Source organism: Trachypithecus francoisi, unplaced genomic scaffold (genome assembly GCF_009764315.1).
Source record: "Trachypithecus francoisi isolate TF-2019V2 unplaced genomic scaffold, Tfra_2.0 Lachesis_group21, whole genome shotgun sequence".
Taxonomy (NCBI): Eukaryota; Metazoa; Chordata; class Mammalia; order Primates; family Cercopithecidae; genus Trachypithecus; species Trachypithecus francoisi.
Window position 1 is genome coordinate 40,616,416 of NW_022681467.1, and position 19,031 is coordinate 40,635,446.

Genomic DNA, 19,031 nt, shown 5'->3' on the forward strand with positions numbered 1-19,031 from the left:
GTCCACGGTGCTTTCCCTCCCCTCTTCACTAGTTAACCTCCCTGTTTGGAACTCAATTCCAGCTTTACTTACTCAGGGACCCCCTTATCTCCACTGCATCAAATTTCCCCTTTTGGGCAGGGAAATCACTGACGACTACTTCACGACACTCAGGCAAGCTGCCATTTTACATGTGTGGTAACTTCTTGGCTTCCCACAGGACTACCAGCCCTCTGAGGGCAGGGGCCGTGTCTGTTCGCTGCTGTCTCCCTAGCACTATTCACAGTGCCTGGCCCATGCAGACATGTCAATACATTTGTTCAGCAAATGAATGAATGCCCAGTAAGCAATAAGCTTTTATTATTACTACAAAGTTCCAGGTGCAAAGCTGAAAAGGCATAAATGAAAGCACAGCAGACACCGATGTAGAAGAAAGCCTTTTAATGCAACAGCTTAAACACACAATTCAACAAAATCAGTCAGTTCAAATTAACTTCAACATATTACAAAGAACTATGAAGCCCGGAGAAGGCCACTGTTGGAACAAAAAGCCAAGTCCCTGCCCAGAAAGCAGGACATTGACCAAGGAGGCCTCTCTCCCACTCCTACCTCAAGGAGGAGCGGCCACAATCACTGGGCCCTTTCATCAGCCTAGGTGCCTCTCTGCGGAAGGCAGCAGCACAGAGTCAAGGACAGCTGTCCAAGGGTCAGGGCTCCGCCTTCCCACCAAAGCAGGGCCTGAACAGAAGGCACTGGGGCTCAGACACAGGAGACTGTGCAAGGAAAGGACAGGGCAGGGACAGCAGCTGTACACCTGGAGAGACTGCAGCCCTGGAGAACCAGCTCAACAGGCTGCTTTGGATCAGGGCCTTAGGTTTATCCCCCTCCTTCCACCCCTGCCCAGGAGCTCAGGTTGTTCAGATGAACTGCAGTGAGGTGGGGTCTGGGGAAGCCACAAGGGCAGCACTCAGTCTGCAGCACACTTGGGCAGGACAAAGCCAAATGCTTTGCTGATGAGGATCTGTTGGTGTGGTCAGCTAGCTGGGTCGGGGGAATGGAGACAGGGCTTCAGCTTCACGCTTAGCCCTAGTGGGGACCTTTCTGGCGCAACCACCATGTCTGTGTTTGACTACACTGAGCTTAATTTGAACAAGCAACGCCTCTTACAGGGTGGAAGGCCATCAAAGGGCTGAGGAGGGGGCTTCAGAGCTCACTTGGGGCATGCTGGGTTTCAGGAGCGGGCACAGAGCAGGTGGCCCGTGGCTTCTCTGGGTAAGGTCAGGCAGGGGTTCCGGCTGCCCTGCTGGGATTTTAGTGTAGGTTCTGCTTCACTTCCTGCCACAACTTCTGTGCAGGACCATTCCTAGGCTCAATCTGTAGGAGGTTGCTGATGTCTGCAAAGCTGGATTTATAGTCCTAATAGAAGAAAAGACAGGAGTGTGGGGAAGGTTCCTGGACTGGGGTCGGGATAGCTGCTGAGGCAGCAAAGTGTTTGCAAATCCCAGCCCACAGGCCTGCTCTAAGTTATCCTGGGCTCAGGATGAGAAGTAAAAGCTGCAGATATTGCCTCAGCTTGGCTACACCCTATAAATGGTGGCACTGGCATAAATCTCTGTAGCTATGTTGGGACCTTTTAGCCAGGATTTTTTTTTTTTTTTTTTTTACCTTGAGTGCTTTGTGGGCTTGAGCCCGTCTGTAGAATGCCTTCACGTTCTTTCCATCCAGCTTGAGGGCTTCTGTGCAGTCCTTCACTGCTTCTGTGTACTGCTTTAGGACCAAATAGCAGAGCGCTCTGAAGGGGAAAGACCATTTTGGAGGTTTCAGTCACTTCTTATGGGCCACCCACATGCCGTGGAGTAGTTTGAGAAGTGAACTCCAATTTGCTGAACACCTACTCTGTGCTGGCTACTTTATGTCTTCTTAAATCCTCACAACAATCCTAGCCTTTTTCACAGATGAAACGTGCTGGCTCAGAAGGGTAAACAAACTTGGGCCAGGTACCGCCAGTACTGAGGGGCAGACCCAGGATTCAAATAGGCAGGGGGTTTGTTCACAGGACTCCAGATCTTGATCTCATCTAATTATATCATGCTGTACTGCACTCTCCTATACTGAGCTCTTTCAAGCAAAGAAAAGGTTTCCTGAAACCTTTCCCTTGACAGATTAAAAAATTATCTACTTTAAGGAAAACAAAAAAAACAAAAAACAACTACTGAACTCTAATATATAATGCTGACATGGGGTGAAATGTAAAGATGTTTGCAATTTACTTTGAAGTGCATCAAAGACAATAATATAGACCAACAGATGGCTAAACAGTAATTAGGCAATGTAACAATACTAATTGGAGAATTTAGATGGTAGGTATATGGGTGTTCATGTACAAATCTTTCAGCTTGCCTGTATTTTGAACATTTTCATAATAAAATGTTGGAAAAAAGTCATGTGCATCCATACAACAATATATTCTGCATCTGTGGGTTAAAAAAAGTGCATGTGTATGTATATCTTCCTCATTCAGATCTAGTCCTTCTCTCCAAACACAGTCACTAAAAACAAAACAGTCAGATGTCTGGGCGCTCATTACGTAAGTTCATCTGTTCCACCTCACTGTTTTCAGTGGGTGCAGGTATTCACTAAGTTGGATGTAGCATAATTTGTTTTACCAATTTCCTATTGAGAGGTATTTTTCATTGTTTCCAGTTTGTAAATAAATGATGCCATGATGAACATCCTTGTGCAAGGGACTGCTGTATCCAAAGATACATGCATTTTAAAACCTGACTGGCCAGGTGCGGTGGCTCATGCTTATAATCCCAGCACTTTGGGAGGCCAAGGTGCGAAGATCACTTGAGCCCAGGAGTTCGAGACCAGCCTGGGCAACATAGGGAGACCCCCCATCTCTTAAAAAAAACAGAAAATCTGCTTGTTACTGCCAAAATGCTTTCCAAAAAAGCTGAATAGTTATTGACAGAGCCTATTTTCCTACAACTGTACCAACTTTGGGTCTTAAATTTTAATGTTTGCCAATATGGAAACAGTATCTCACTGTCTTAGTTGCTTAGTTGTGGGTAAAGCTGAACATCTTTACATAAGGGTTTTTAATCTTATGAAATCAAACTTCTCTTAACTTTTCCTTTAACGACTTCTGTAACATTTTTTTCCCTTCACATAAGAATACCTTCCCCACTGCAAGACAGTTAATCCATGTGTTCTTCTATAACTTAATGGTTTCGCTTTTTACATTCCAAACTGTGATCTACTTAGAATTTACTTTAAAATAAGAAGGTAGGATTCATGTTTAACTCTAACCTGGCTAACCCAACACCTCTTATTAAATAATCTCTCTTTGCCCCAGACTTGATCATACACCAGATTCTCTCACCCATTTTTTTCTAACAAACTTACCATGAATTTAAAGAAGAAAATTCGACTAGTCCTTTGATATTGCATGGAATTTATAAATTAACAGAGAGAAAAACCTTCTTGTAACAACTTAAAAGACAGGCACAAATTCTTTGGCACTCCTCCCACTGAGAGGCGGAGGGGTGTCTGCTCTCTCTCTTTGAATTCAGGCAGGCTCTGTGACTGCTCTGACCAACAGAGGACAGAGGAAGGGACACGATGTGACTTCCAAGGTTAGGTCATAATAGGCCTTGCAGCTTCCACCTTGGTCTCTGGAAACACTCGCTCTTGGAGCCTTGAACTGACAGGGAAGAAGCCACCTACTCTGAGGCCACCATGCTCTCAGGAAGCTCACGCCAGCACACATGAAAAGGCTGCTAAGAAAGTGGAAAGAGGTGCCAGCTTGCTCTAGCAGTTCCATCGTCCAGCCATTTGAGTCAGGCAGCCCGGCTGCCAGACAATCGAGAAAGAAGGCTTTAGAGGATTCCAGCCCCAGCTACCATCTTGCTGACCCTGCATGAAAGATCCCAAATGAGAACTGCCCTTCCCTAATTCCTGACTCATAAATTACAAGCAAAGTAAAATGGTTGTTGTAAACCACCAAGTTTTAGAATAGTAGCCCGTTTTGAACTTTGAACACAGAGGAATTCCTTTTTTTTGGAGACAGGGTCTCGCTCTGTCCCCAGGCTGGAGTGCAGTGGCACGATCACAGCTCACTGCAACCTCCGCCTCCTGGGTTCAAGCGATTCTCCCACTTCAGCCTCCCGAGCAGCTGGGATTACAGGTACGCACCACCATGCCCAGCTAACTTTTGTATTTTTTGGTAGAGATGGGGTTTCAGCATGTTGGCCAGGCTGGTCTCAAACTCCTGATCTCAAGTGATCTGCCCACCTCGGCCTCCCAAAGTGCTGGGATTACAGGCGTGAGCCACCGTGCCCAGCCTGAACATAGAGGAATTCTAAGGAAACTAAAGTTTCCTCCCCATGGGCTTGGCAATTTAAAGAAATGGCCAAGTGACTGGGAAGTAGAGGAACCACAGTGAAAGCATTATGCACTGTATTGTGACTTCAGAATAGAAAGGTAGTGATTACTAGGGGCATGTGCGACTTCTCAAGACTATATTTAAGATGATCAAAATGCGTAACTTCAGGTAATAAAATAAACACCCTTGACTTTTGGTGAATGAGCTGACTCTGTATCCAGCCAGAAGGGTTTTAATTACAAAGGGGTTGGGAAATAACACAAGTGAGTGAAAGGGAAATAAGCCTTGGAGTCACAAAGATCTGGCTTAAATCCCAGCCATCAAGTATTAGTTGTTTAACTTTGTGGTCATTAATTCATCTTTCTGAGCCTGATTAGGTAACACAGGACAATGACCTAAGCTGAAGGACTGCTGTGAGTACAAATGAGATTCTTATGAGCTGTTTCAGGGTTGGCAAGTTGTAGGTGCTATGCACTCAGATGTCACCTGCACAAAGGGAGCCAACGCCTAGGCACTGTGTCATTCAGATGGGTGTATATGAGGGGGAGCATTAGACTATGTTCAAGACGTTCCAGGATGTGGTAAAATGTTAGCCACAACGCCTAAAAATTCAGTTTTGTCATTAGTCCTCTAGATTACAAACCCAATGCAATCACAACCAAAAGCTGTCCAACAAGACATTTTTTGGAATTTGCCAAATGATCTGAAAGTTTAGCTAGAAGAACAAACATGGGCAAATACTAGGAATGCTCTGATTAAGAAGAATGAAGAAAAGACCAGCCTTATAAGATATTATAAAGCAAAAGTAATTAAAACAGTGTGGCACAGACACCTGCATGAAGAACGGTATCTAAACAAGACAAAACACAGCTCCAAATGTGGCAATGATCCAGAAAAATGAGTTAATGGAGGTGTCTAGCAGCATAAGGTAAGCAAGGTGAAAGAGGGCCCAGAGATAGAGGAGTTAGAAAATGCCGCACAAATATGAAACAAATAGGCTGCAGGCTTCTTTTTCAAATTAGCCTGGCAGATTGAGGCCCCTCTGGTCCAATCAGCAATAAAACCACAGGTGCAAAATTCCAAAATATAAGCTTTAAAATTACAAGTTATCTTTCCAATTCATTGGGCAGCAAAACCTGATCTGAACTAACATGAAGCTACTTAGTTTCTCTATTCCACCCCATGTGAACACGGAATTTCCAAGTTTCACTGGCAGAAATACTTCTGCAAGCTGCCCCAGATGCTGCTGGAGTGTTACATAATTCAGACCATATTACCTCACTGAAGTGGAAAACACTTCTTTTTTTTTTTGTGTGTGACAATTGAGTCTCGCTCTGTCACCCAGGCTGGAGCACAGTGGCGCAATCTTGGCTCACTGTAACCTCTGCCTCCTGGGTTCAAGTGATTCTCCTGCCTCAGCCTCCCGAGTAGCTGGGATCACAGGCATGTGCCACGGCGCCCAGCTGATTTTTTGTATTTTCAGTAGCGATGGCGTTTTGCCGTGTTGGCCAGGCTGGTCTCGAACTCCTGACCTCAAGTGATCCTCCCGCCTCAGCCTCCCAAAGTGTTGGGATTACAGGCATTGAGCCACCGTGGCTGGAAAACACATTTTATCTCAAGAGTTTGGAATAAAGAACAATGTGTCTACATTAGATCCAAGATTTTTGAATTAGAGAGTGATACGTGTATGCTGATAGGGAAGGATAAACAGATTTATAACATTTTATAATAAATGTTTTATACTAAGCATTTGGTTTTGATATGGTCTCTTGCTGAATGTTTCAACGTTCTGAGAGTAAAAGTAACAGGAAGCTCTTGTTGAAGTCAGATTCCAATTTTGGTGCCAGCATTTACTGGCTGGGTGAGTTGAAGGCAAAACCCTTCCTTCTCTGAGCCTCAATTTTCTCAACACTAAAACAGAAAGACCACCTGTAATACCTCCGAGCATTGTTGCAGAACAGTCCCTCCTACACAGTGAAGGGACCGCGCCCTGGCTCCTAGGCTCTGTCAGTGATCACTGACGGCAGCTCCTGGTGCAGGGCTTTCTACAGGCCCACAAGTCTAACCCTTCAGGCTAGACTGTACCCATCCTTCTTGCTCTCAGGCCAGGCAATGGTTACCTCACACTTTGGCTTCTGGGCCAGTGCTCTCAGACAGAAATGGTGCCAAAATTTCTAACAGGAGGGTCTTGGAGAAGGGTAGGGAGCAGCGTGGTGGGGTGGAGAGGCTAAGAGGCTTGTGTTAGGGTTGTGTTGCAGAGCAAGCACACTGCTTTTACTTACATTATATGCTTATGAAAATTCTGGGGACAGGGGTCAACAAAGCCCAGGCTACCATTTGGCACCCCTCAGTTTCTACCCTTTTGAGATAATGAATGCCACTGGTCATGTCTAGCTCACAACATGGATGCATGTTTTCAGCCATAACATACTTGACTAAATGCTAGGGATGAGGGGCCCATTGCAGTCCAAGAGAAGACTATGGAACAAAACATCCAGTGTCCTGAAATGCCCCAGGCCAGCAGCTATGTAGGAGATACCTGTTGCTGTATGTGGCAGATTCCAGGTTACTACACAAGAGGCTTTCACTGTACTTCTCAATAGCTTTCTTATGGTTTCCCTTCTTTACAAGCTCATTGCCTTCTTCCTTCAGAACTCTGGCTTTCTCCACATCCCCAGCAGAAGGCACTAGATACAAATTCAGAAGAGGAAAAAAACCATGGAGCAGCACCCAACTGAGATCAGTGAGATCTCTTCAGCATCATCCCTTCCAAATGGTTTACAATCCTCTCTCCCAGCGATTTCCTCCACTGTTGTAAATCATCCTTCCTGATTAATGACTTCCCCCAATTAATAGCTTCTGGGCAATTCAACAGTTTTTCATCAAGAAGTTGGGGACTCCTGATATAAATACACTTTTGCATGCACATAAAAATATATAAATGATAAAAAGCAACCCAGGTTCTAGCCTTGTCACTGCCTCTTGGTAGCTGGAAGATCTTGTGTGACCTACAGAACTTTTGGACCTCAATTTCCTCACCAATAAAATGAGGCAATACTAATTCCACCGATGGCTATTTTCAGGGTCAAATCTGAGAGTATGTAAGAAAGTACAGAACACACTATATACTTAAAGCAGGACAAGAAGTAAATAAATATTAATAAATACACATCTGGTAAAGAAAGGGTATAGTTTCTGGGCTATGGGAAAAAGGGAGAAGAGCCTGCTATTCCTCATCTCTGGTTTGGGCTGAGCCTGTGAGTATCCTCCCTCATCTAACACATGCAGCTCTGCTCCAGCCTTCAAGGAGAGGAAGCAGAACAAGGTGAAATCCAAGCTGCTCAACTTGGTGTTCAGGCCCTTCACTGCTTGGCCCCAATTAATTATTCCAGCCTCGGCTCCATATCATCTGCTTCTTAAATTTTTTAGAACTATGGTTATAAAATACTAAATACTTATGAGCAGGGTAAGATTATAGGTTTATACCATGAATTCATCACCCAGTTAAAGAAAAGCCACATAACTAGGACCTTTGAAGTCCTGGGGGACCCTCCTCAATTCAATCCACTGCTGGAGGAAACTTTTATCTCCAATTCTGTGCTTCTTTCCCACCTTTTAAAACCGTTTAACTGTATACAATAGTACCCACAGACCAGTTTTGGTTTGCTTTGTTTTCAAACTTCATACAGAAGTTTTCAAACTTCATACAGAAGAAGTAAGTCTGTGTATTATTTTATGACTTGGTTTTTCTTTTTCCCCTTAACGTTATACTCCTGAGATTCATCTGTGTTGATGCACAGACCTGTAGCTCCTTCATTTTCATTGCTGCAATACCACAGCTAAATTGTCCATTCTCCCATTTATGGAGATCTGGGTTATCTCTAGTTGTTTTTTTGCTATCACAGTCTTCTATGAACATTCCTGTGTACATCTCCCTGTGCACAAACACAAGGGTTTCTCTCGAAGTAGGGCTTCAGCTTCACTGGCATCCTACAACACACCACTCTGCAGTCATCCTTATTTCCACTGTTCCCCCCATGCACTTTCATTCCCCAACTCTCTCCACTGTCTCTGCCAACGATTCTTCCTCCCTTCCCAGCTGACGACCTTCTTCTTCGAGGTCCAGCTCAAGGCTCCACCTCCACTGCCACCCCTTCTGAGTCTTTCCCCGACTCCTTCACACACTTAAGTCAGTTTCTATCCTGAAATCCTCAAACACTAAGACTCTAAAGCACATGTTCCTCTTCCTTGTGTTTTAAAACACTGTTAACATGTCTCAGTCCCTCATTTGACGGAGAGGTCCCTGAGGGCCAAGACTACCTGTCCTCTCTGTGTCACACTGCTTAGCATACACGTGGCTGGGAACACATGGCTCAGTGACCCTGAAAGAATGAAATCAATGGCAGGTGCACTGATTGAAAGAATGAACTCAATGGCAGGTGCACTGATGCCATCAGGTTCATTAGCACCCCACATTTTCATCCTAGAGAAGAGTGGGGAACACTTACCAGGCTCCCACAAACCAGAGTAAATGCGACCCATGACCAGACAGGGGTTCTCCTGTAGAAGGTAACTCTTGTCCTCCCCCAATACCTAAAGGTCACTTACACATGGCAGGGCTCCATCTCTGATCCCTTCTGCACCTCTAGCCTGAATCTCTAGCTTGCTGGGCTGGACCATTCCCCTGGAACATTAAAAGAGCTTCCTAGTGCCTGACAAATGGCCTCTTCCTTTTACACAGTTGAGGTGAGGAGTCTCCTGTTTTTGGCTGCCCAGCCTGGATCTTTCTCTTCTTCATGCTTCTCCAGGGATTCCCACAGTGTACATGCTCCTGGGAAGCGTCACTCTCTAGCTCTGGAGGTGGGGCAGGTGCCTCAGGGGTGACCTACTCACAAATTCTCATCCCCCGGTTATGGTGTGTACTTCAGGGAATGGCCTGTGACCATGAAGACCAGAAGAGATTGAGAAATCGATTGAGAAAATATGTGAGCTAGAGTTTTTTGGGGAAAAAAAAATCCTGTCTTTTCCTAGTGAGCTATCAGAGAAAGACTTTCTTTCTCTGGGTCATGAGGCATGGGGTATGAATGTGAGGAAGGGAACGGCTATAGCTATTTTGCTACTAGGAGGGAAGCTTGCCAAAGACAAAGCTGACACACAACAGAAAAGAAAGCTGAGATAAGTACAGAAAAATGGAGTGAGTCTGTTAATACAGTGAGCTGCTGGAGTAAACCTTGCCTGAATTCTCTCTGGATTTTTCAGTTTTATGAGCCAATAAATTCCCTATACTATTTTTACCATGTTGAGCTTTCTGTTTTTGCAACCAAAAACATCCTAAGTACTACATCCCAAGTACTACCAGAGGAAAGAGAAGGGAACTCCCACTGCATGCCTATGAAGGCCAGGCTGGGGGTTTTACGTGTCTTATGTCATTCAGTCCTCATGGTTGTGAGGAAGACTTTATCATCCCCCTCACTATACAGCTGAGAAAACAATCTCTAAGAGATGAAGACTTCTATTTTGTTTTATACTTTGTTCCTAAGATTATTTTTATAACTCAGCTAAACAATGCCAATTTTTGCAGGACTAATCTAGAGAAAACAGATCCCAGGAGATTGCAAGACTCTGGGCAGGGTGTCACAGCTCACCTCTGTTCTTTGTAGCTGTGGTTTCTTTGGATTTGCTTTTAGCCTTCTCTTTGTGGTTCTCCAAAGGCAAGGAATTCCACCTCTTCTGAGCTGAAACAGGCACCAAGGGGATAGAGGGCAGCTTCAGGCGCCATTCAGGCCCAAGCGAGTCCATGAGAGCTCTGGTCATTCTGGAAAGGAAGGCAGGATTGCAGGGAGGTTTCCAGTTGGGTCAAGAAGATATTTCTCCTTTCACACACCCATGGAAGGTAGGCCTTTTCAGAAGAGCCAGAGCTGCCACCCTCCCTCTGGTCAGAACTACCTCTTTAGCTCCTCCAACATGCTGCAATACAGGAACAGAAGTCTGCCACCCATAAACGCCATCTCAGATCAGTCACCATGACACTCCTTAAGCTTGGTCAAACTATGTTACCTTTAAGGTGGGGATCTGTTGCTTGTTAAGGATACTTAAACCGTGATCCAAAAAGACTATACTTTCTCCAAGAAAGAATCGTACATTTTATTTCATATTTTATCAATGAATCGAGTACACAACCATGCAAGCACCTGACATTTGTTTAATGCTCAGGCTTTTTAAAAAATGCAAAGCTTACGTCATTCTCAAATCTTACAACTCCTCAGGGTTCCCAATTCCCTAGGCTAATGTGGCCTGTGAGATCTGGTCCCCACCCTTTCCTGTCCCCCTTCACTGTGAGCCACATTCCCTTCTGATCCTTCTGTTCAAGACTTTGCACATGCTTTTTCCTCTACCTAGAACAATCATTTCCATTTTGGAAAAAGATTGCCACCTTCCAGGCCCGGCTAACTCCAACTTATTCTTTAGATTTCAGCTTAAAATGCCACCCAGCGACCAAGTTCATTCTGTCAACTGATCTCCAGCACCTGGTATATCACCTGGCAACCACGAGGGCACAATCGGTTATGTGTTGAATGAATGAATAAAGCTAACTGTATACTTTTTCTGTTCCTACAGCCACGCTTCCTATATTATAAGAATAAAAACCACAGACTGATATCACTACAAATTCCAAGATGTCTTGGGCTAGGCTGTTTTCCTGGCGGCCAAGAAAGTGATTTCAAACATCTACTCTCCTCAAACCTGTTCCCTGGCCCTTCCCCTTTTTTAGAGCAAATTTCCTCATACCCCAAATACAAACCTACCTGCCTGGGTGCCCAATCCTTCCTATTTCTCTTTTGTCACAATAGAAGAGACAATGGGACTAATCCACCTAGGCTCTGGATCCCATCTCCAATGTTATATATAATGTTATATGTAAACATTAAAATGTTATATATATTTACATTCATTCTTCTGATCTTACCTCTTTCAGGGACCACACCCAGGCAGCACCTCCCTCTCCCACATCTTCATCCCTCCTACTAACTCCAACCATCAGCATTTAAGTCCCTTTAACTTTTTCCTCACCTAATAAAACCATACTGGACACCCCTTGCTATCACAGCTACACTCCCCAGCCCCCCTTCAAGCCTGACTTTCTGAAAGCATTGCCCTCTGGCCCCCGATCCCACTGACCAGCTTCCATCAGAGCCACCGGTGACTTCATTGCTAAACCTTTAATGTACGCTCCTTGGAACACCTGACACTAATGATGTCTCCATCCTTCTTGTAATACTTCTTCCCTTGGGACATAACTGCCCTGTTTCCTTCCACCTCTCCAGCTGCTGTTCCTCTGTAAGTCCCTCAAATGCTGGAGTTTCTCAAAGCTCCATCCTCTTCCCACTTGCTGTGACGTTCTTTTTCTCTCTCACAGCCCTAATCCACCTCTAAGCTGATGACCCTCAAATCCGTATGTCTGGCCTGTATTTTCTTCCTTCGCTCCATGTGAATACCCAACCATCTTAATTACATCTCTAGTCTCATGTCCCACAGTCACCTCCAACTGAATGTCAACAATCTGAGTGTCTTCTTCTATTCCTCCCTTCTTGCTACCCTGCAACCACTAAAGCTTGTTGATATACTTCCTACACGTCCCCTGACTGGTCCCATTGTTTTCTCTCCACCCTCTCCCTGGAGTGCCGCATGGCTCCCTTCCATCCTGTTGCCCTTCATATCATCCCTCAATATGGCAGCAAAGAGTTTTTCTCTAAAATACAACTCTACTCATATTGCTCCACTGCTACAGACCTTTTCATAAAGCCTCACTTGCTCAGGATTAAGTCCAAGCCCCTGAACACTGGGTCTTGTGTGACTTGGCCTCATCAACCTGTCCCAAGCTGAGCTCCTGCCTGCAGCACCATGTGAAACCAACTTCTTACAATTCCTGTGATCTGTCATGCTTGCTCACCCTTGCACACGCTGCTCTGTCTTCTGGCCGGCCCCCTACCCCGTATCTCTCAATCTTAGCTCACCTCCTCTAAAAAGTTCTCTCTGGCCTCCCCTTCTCCCTCTCAGCTAGCTAGGTGGCTCCTTTCTGGCCTCAGAGCCCCCTGTCCTGCCTCCTACCATGGCGCTTATCATGTACTGTGCTTGCCTATTACTGACTGGTGTCCTCCTTGAGACCAGGACCTCTATGAGGGCAGAAACAGGTATGTCTCAGTCTTCAGCCCAGGTCCTAGAGCAAAGTCTGTCAAGTAATTGGTAGATTTTGTGGAATCAGATAAATTAAAAAGGAGGCAAAGAAAAAACAAAGAATGCTGGCAGACAAGTCAAGCCAGCAATAAAGCACTAAATACATACCATAAAGTCCTGTTAAGGGTTTGCTATTTGTGTAGCGTTTGGCTTTCTAGCTGCACATGCAGAGGGGAAACATGATCAGTTATACAAATGGTAATATCCATGAGATAAAAGCCAATTACTGCTCAGAGACCAAAAAGGAATTGCACCTGGGGAACCTCTTGGAGGGGTCACAGTGCAACATACTGAACCATGTCCACAAACCATATCCTTTTAGGCTTGTCGTAGCTGCTTGGGCTTGTGTCTTACTCTTCCAATTAGAGTTAGCGCTTTAAAGATAAGTGGGGTCTGTATCTCTCTCATTTTGGTATCCCCCACTGAACCTGGCACAATACCTTAAACAGCGCACAATAAATATTACTGTGTACATAGATGCTGTGAGGCACATGTTGGCAAAAATCAATCAATCAATCTCAGTAATTTGGACTCCCTGAAAACCTGCTAAATACAAAAGCAGATTTTCCTTTCACACCTTCCCTTACGTGCCCATTGGGAATTTTCTAAGTGTAGCCAAAGGGATCCCCTCAGAAGACAGACAAGGCAATGGCCGGCAGCCAATCAAGGACAGGGAGTTGCTGTGGAGACCACCTGCTGTGAATGGAGCTCACCTGTTGATGCCTTCTAGGGCTGACGTCACACTATTATCAATCTGCAGCACAGTCTTATAGTCAACATAGGCCATAGGGTACTTCTCCAGAGCCTCATGAGCAGATGCTCGCCGCAGCAGGGGCTTAATGCTGAAGGGAACCAACGCCAGTGCTCTAGAATAGGAGGCAAAAATGTCAACTGGCTGGCTGCTAAGCCACCAGGGTTTCCCTACAGTTTCTTCCAGGCAGGGTTATCTGGAGCACTCAGCGTACAGGAAGTAATTTCTGGCTGAGAGACACAGCTAAAAATGACAAACCTCAGAACAGGGATTTTTCAACTTAGACTGAAGTGAGGAGGGGAAAGAGGGCAGAGAAACATGAATTTTGTTAAATGTGCATGCACATGCATCAATTTTCATAGTTTCAACTGCCCCAAAATCAAGAACAAAGGCTTCATGGCTTTCACGCTACTATGTGTTTTTACAGTTGTGGTCTGGTGGGAATAATAAACAAGATTTGGAGTCAGATGGGATGGTGTCTGAATTCCACCTCTGCCGCTAACTATGTGACCCAGATAAATCACTTTACTGCCCCAACCCTCAGCAACTAAGTTCTGGCCTGGGACACATGGTAAATGTACCCCACAGGTTGGTCGTGAACATTCAAAGAGAAAAATCTAGCACAGGGCCTGGTACAAATTAATTCAATACAGGCTCCGTGAGTATGCTCACATCCCTCCTGCTCTCCTGGCTATCACCAGGGCATGAATCTGTCATGTCAGATTCATGTCACATCAAAGCAATGTCAGAGGACAACAGATCTGAGAACACATTTCAGGTAAATGTGAGAGTTTAATGATGATAAAAGAATATTAGACTGGCTTAAAGAAAAAGAGGTATGAAACATTGTTCAGTGTCCTCTAAAACTGGTCATTCATGAATACCATTGTTTTCCTTTCTCCTTGCTTCTTCTGAGACGTCTATTAACCTCTATTCCTCCTTCTTTCCTTTACTCCCGTCCCCTCACGTACTCCTATCCCTGAAAAACACCTGGGCAAGCCAGTTACTGGTCTGCAACTCCACCTCATCCCCAGGTTTCAAATCTCACAAAGACTTTAAGGCCTACTTCTAACTGCCCATCCCACTCCTGTTTCGGCAGCGGAGCCAAGACTCCAAAGACACAAGTCAGGGGCCATAAGGACCAAGTAGAGATTCCCATTCTCAGTAACCTGGTGAAACTCAGTGACACTTTCTTAATATCTGTCCCAGACGTAATTGATGGGATCCTTCCAAAGAAGAAACAAACCAGTTTAACCCAGCCTCCTCTTCTGAGACGCTCAGACATTCCAAAGTTACCCTCAGCCACTTACGAAGTGCAATCTTTGATGCAGTCTCTGCAGTTTCCATCCTTCAAATGACACGCTGCTCGGTTGGAGTAGAGAACACCTTCTTCTTCTGGGTCTGAAGAACCTGCCCAGGTAGAGTGGGAAGATGATCAGTCTGGGAAATGGGTGCCTCAGGGCACTAGGATACATTTCATACTCAGAGCTCTTTGGGCTTTGTGTTAAGGCAGTAGAGATAACTATAACCTGATCAGGCTTGTTGGTCTGCTGGGCTGGCACGTTTGTCATTCTTATGTGACAGCAAGGACACTGAGCTTTCTGCCATTCAAAGGGAACCAAGTATCTCCTCATTCACTCATTCCAGCACTGAACTTGATAACACACAAAAGATATACATGAAATACTAGCTTCTGCCTCAAAGAAATCCATGCTGTAACTACTTGGGTTTGGGTGGGTAAGTGGATGGATGGGTGTGTATTTTATTATAAAAAGCATTTAAATCCAAGAAAGAAAGGAAAGAAAGAGAGAAAGAGGGAAGGAGAGGAAGGAAAGGATGGAGAGGAAGGGGAGGAAGGAAATAAAAGAAAGAGAACAAGATGATAAAGCCATGATAAACGGATTGACCAAAAGTTGTAGGGACACGAAAGACCCATGAAAGACATGAGACTAGTTTTACCTCGTCAAGCCAGAGAGGACTTTATCAGGGAAATGATAACTGAGCTGGGTGTGATGGGAGTACGAGAACTTTTATCAGGAAAAAGCCTTAAGCTACCCCATGGGGAGAATTATTAGACATTTTCCTAAAGGCAGTCCTTACCCTCAGGAATCGCAGAGGCTCAAGTCCTTCACTGTGGCCACAATGATCTTTATTTATTTATTTTTGAGACAGAGTCCCACTCTGTTACCCAGGCTGGAGTGCAGCGGAGTGATCTCCGCTCACTGCAACCCCGCCTCCTGGGTTCAAGCGATTCTCCCGCCTCAGCCTCCTGAGGAGCTGGAGTTACAGGCGCCCACCACCACGTCTGGTAGAGACAGGGTTTCACCATGTTGGCCAAGCTGGTCTTGAACTCCTGACCTCAGCAATCCACCCACCTCAGCCTCCCGAAGTATTGGGATTACAGGCATGAGCCACCGTGCCCAACCAACAGTGATTTTTATTTTTAAAGGTAATTTTCAACCACTTCAGACCACTAGTGTGGGCCATAATTTTAAAAAGAATTGAAAACAGGCTCTCTTTGAAAATTTTGAAACATACAGAAAACCATTACCTCAGAATCCACCACTAGATTTAGCACATGTTATATTAGTTCCCAACTTAATTTTTAGAGACAGGGTCTCACTCTGTTGCCCAGGCTGGAGTGTAGTGGTGCGATCAGAGCTCACTGCAGCCTCGAACTCTTGGGCTCAAGCAATCTTCCCAGCTCAGCCTCGCAAGCAGATAGGACTACAGGTGTGTACCACCATGCCCAGTTAATTTTTAAATTTTTTGTAGAGACAGAGTTCCACTGTGTTGTTGCCCAGGTTGGTCTTGAATGCCCAGCCTCAAGAAATCCTCCTACTTTGGCCTCCCAAAGTGTTGGGATTATAGGCATGAGCCATGGCACCCAGCCCTTAAAATTTTTTTTGATAAGTTAAAACTCCAGCCATCCCCATCCTTATCCCTGTGCTCCCTCCCCAGACTCCCAGAGGCCAGAACAATCCTGAAGTTGGTATGTAACATTTTCAAGCATGTTCGTCTACATTTATGTGTGTGTGTGTGTGTGTGTGTGTGTGTGTGTTAACAGGTAAGATACCATTTTATGTCTATTAAAGCATTTCCTAAGAGGTATCATACTGCCTATCCTTCTGCAACTTGCTGTTTTCACTAAGTATCCTGTTGCCATGTTGATATTTCATATCTTTCATTCAATACCAACGATAACAAGTGTTTTCCCCTCTTGTTTTGCCAGGCCCAGAGGCGGAAAATACAAAGAATAGTAAAATACATGCTTGCCCTTAAGGAGCTAAGTATAAGTACCCAAAACCTGTAATCCATCTTGAGTCACCAGAGTATGGTTGCTCAGAAACAGCAGTGGTGCGGCAGAAAGGGCATCAACCCTGCCATCCTGACAGTCACTCAATCGCTCTGATCACGCGTGCCCACCTACCACATGAGGACATCACTTCACAGACTTGCTGGAAGGGTTCATTGTGTTAGCCTGTTCCCTGAGTTCTCTTCATGATCAAGAAGACTGATCACAGAAATCAAGAGACTTGCCCAAAATTACCTAGAAAATCTGTAGCGGCAGCAGCAGAACCAAACTCTGGTCCTTGCTAAATCTAGATACCAGGCTAGTTTTCCTATGGACCCAGAATTAACCCATACAAACGTACAAGCTTTTCCAGACCAGCTGTGGTGAGATGAATGAAAATGACAGCAACATCAGTACCTCAGCTTCCTCAGCAACTTCATCAAGTAAGGCTGACATGAGGAAGTGGGCCTAAAGGAGAGTTTTCTAGAAAAAAGAAGAGGGCAAAGGAGTGACTTGAAACTGCAAAAAGTGCAGACAAAAAAAAAAAAAAGCATGAAATCTGGAGAGGATGTGAGGAGAGGTCTAGCAAAATGATTAAAAATTTGGACTTAGCATCAAAATCAAACATCCATATTCAAATCATGGCTCTTCCATGTCCTCACTGTGTAATCCAAAGGGAGCCAATTTAACTCTCTTGGACTCCTCCTTTCTAAGCGTCTTATCCACAGGGCCATAATAAAGACCAAAGTAGATCATGTCTAAAATGTCCAGCACATGGTAAAGCATTCAACAGATGCTAGCCAAGAAAAGGAAAAAAAAGGAAGGCGGCAAAGGGAAACAGGTACTGAACGGTGACACAGAGAAACCAGGATCCAAGGCTCCTTTCAAAAGTCAAGGCTTTAACCAGTGAGGGTTTCTGATTAACTCACTCTGTAGAAGGGGCTTTGGGCAAAGGCCTGCGGTACGCTGACGAAAGCTGGACGCTGGAAGAACTGGTAAGCACATGCTATTCTTCTGTTTCCAACTCTCCAGTAGCTTCCCATCCAGTAGCTTTCATGCCAAGCTTCCAGTCTGGTATGAAATCCAAACTCCTCAGCAGGGTTTAAAACCCCTTCACAATAAATAAGGGTCTGCCTTCCTAACTGACCTCATGTCCTCCTATTCCCTGCCCTGGTTCACTATGCTTTGACCCCTGAAACACACCATGTTTATATCGTCTGGGGGGACTTTCTCATTGCAGTTCCCTTCAGGACCGAAAGCCTTGTGCGCTTGGCTTCCCATCATTTAGACATCACCTTAAATATCACTTGTTCAGAGATGCTGCCGTTGATCTCCCACTCCAGTCAACTATCGCATCACCCTATTTGTCTTCTTCCTAACCCTGATTATCCCACAGGTCTCGTTTACTTACTAACTCGCTTAAGACTCACGCCCTCCCCACCGCCCCCACAAGAATGCGCTGTCCTTGAGAGAAGGGACTTCTTGTGTCTTGTTACACAGGAGGTATTTAACAGCTACTCAACAAATACTAACTGAAAAATGAGTCGCTGCGGGGGAGGAGGGTTTAGCTATATCCTTAGGGCTCAGAACGAGGCCTAAATAACTTAGGAAGGGGCCAACAGGGCAGTTAACAAGCAGGTGGAAAGAAAGGGCCGAGGAAGTTTCTGGTAGGATGCCAGAGTCGGAAGGGGCTGGAAGGGTTGGGGGAGGGGCCGCGCAGGACCGCTGGCCGCGGGCAGCGCGAGGCCCAGGCGGTGGTTGCGGGGGTTGGAGGAGCAGGCCCGGGGTGAGAAGGGGGCCGGGGTCGTACCTTGTGCCTGCAGCACCCGCAGCGCGCGGCCGTAGAGCGCGGAGGCCTCGGCGTACTGGCCGTTGCGGAAACTCTCATTGCCGGCGGCGCGGAGCTTCTCCACAGAGTCTGGGAATTTGGGGGCCATCCCGGCGCCAGGCCAGCGAGTGGGACGCCTTCCGTCCGTCCTCGTGTGGTGCGGGACAGCGGACGGAAGCGCTGGCGGCGAATATCTCCGCCCCACAGCGAACCCAGCCGCGAGGGGGCGGGCCGGAGGCGGGGCCTGCGAGACCTGGAGGCCCGGAGCGCCCCGCCCTCTGCGCGTGCTCGGTTTGGAATTTAGACTCCCCTTGCACGCCGGGCGGCTGCATGCTCTGGGCTCCCTGGGTTGCTAGAAGGCTGTGGATGACGCAGGAAGGGAGGCCGGCCCCGCTATCAGGGAGATTATGTCCTAGTGGGGTCCCCACAGGCAATTAACTGATAAGCAAACGAAGACTCTAATTTCATGTGATTAGTGCTGTAAGGAAAACAAAACAGGATAATGCAATGGAAAGTGACCACGTGTGCGCTATTTTAAATAAGGGGATGAGGGAAG

At 45.8% G+C, this 19,031-nt stretch overlaps 1 protein-coding gene across 4 annotated transcripts; it reads right to left on the reverse strand.

Moving 5' to 3' along the window:
* Positions 1-311: 311 nt before the first annotated feature.
* Positions 312-18,772, reverse strand: TOMM34 (translocase of outer mitochondrial membrane 34). 4 transcript variants are annotated; one of them, XM_033186515.1, is made up of 7 exons: positions 18,458-18,772; positions 14,663-14,762; positions 13,315-13,467; positions 10,012-10,181; positions 6,906-7,053; positions 1,645-1,771; positions 312-1,395 (listed from the first exon to the last, which is right to left on the reverse strand). In XM_033186515.1, the coding sequence occupies exons 1-7, from the start codon at positions 18,582-18,584 to the stop codon at positions 1,291-1,293; spliced, it is 930 nt and encodes a 309-aa protein (XP_033042406.1). In that variant the 5' UTR covers positions 18,585-18,772; the 3' UTR covers positions 312-1,290. The 4 variants fall into 4 exon arrangements, with proteins under 4 accessions (XP_033042406.1, XP_033042408.1, XP_033042410.1 ...); XM_033186517.1 differs by lacking the exon at positions 18,458-18,772 and adding an exon at positions 17,577-17,674; XM_033186516.1 differs by having other exon boundaries at positions 402-717.
* Positions 18,773-19,031: the final 259 nt, after the last annotated feature.

Coding starts and splice junctions, on each gene's coding strand:
- TOMM34 (XM_033186515.1), bottom strand. CDS start 18,584: ATGGCCCCCAAATTCCCAGACTCTGTGGAGAAGCTCCGCGCCGCCGGC. Junction 13,468..14,662: donor TGCATCAAAGATTGCACTTC/GTAAGTGGCTGA, acceptor CTCCTATTCTAG/AGCACTGGCGTTGGTTCCCT. Junction 7,054..10,011: donor CACAGCTACAAAGAACAGAG/GTGAGCTGTGAC, acceptor ATTTGTATCTAG/TGCCTTCTGCTGGGGATGTG.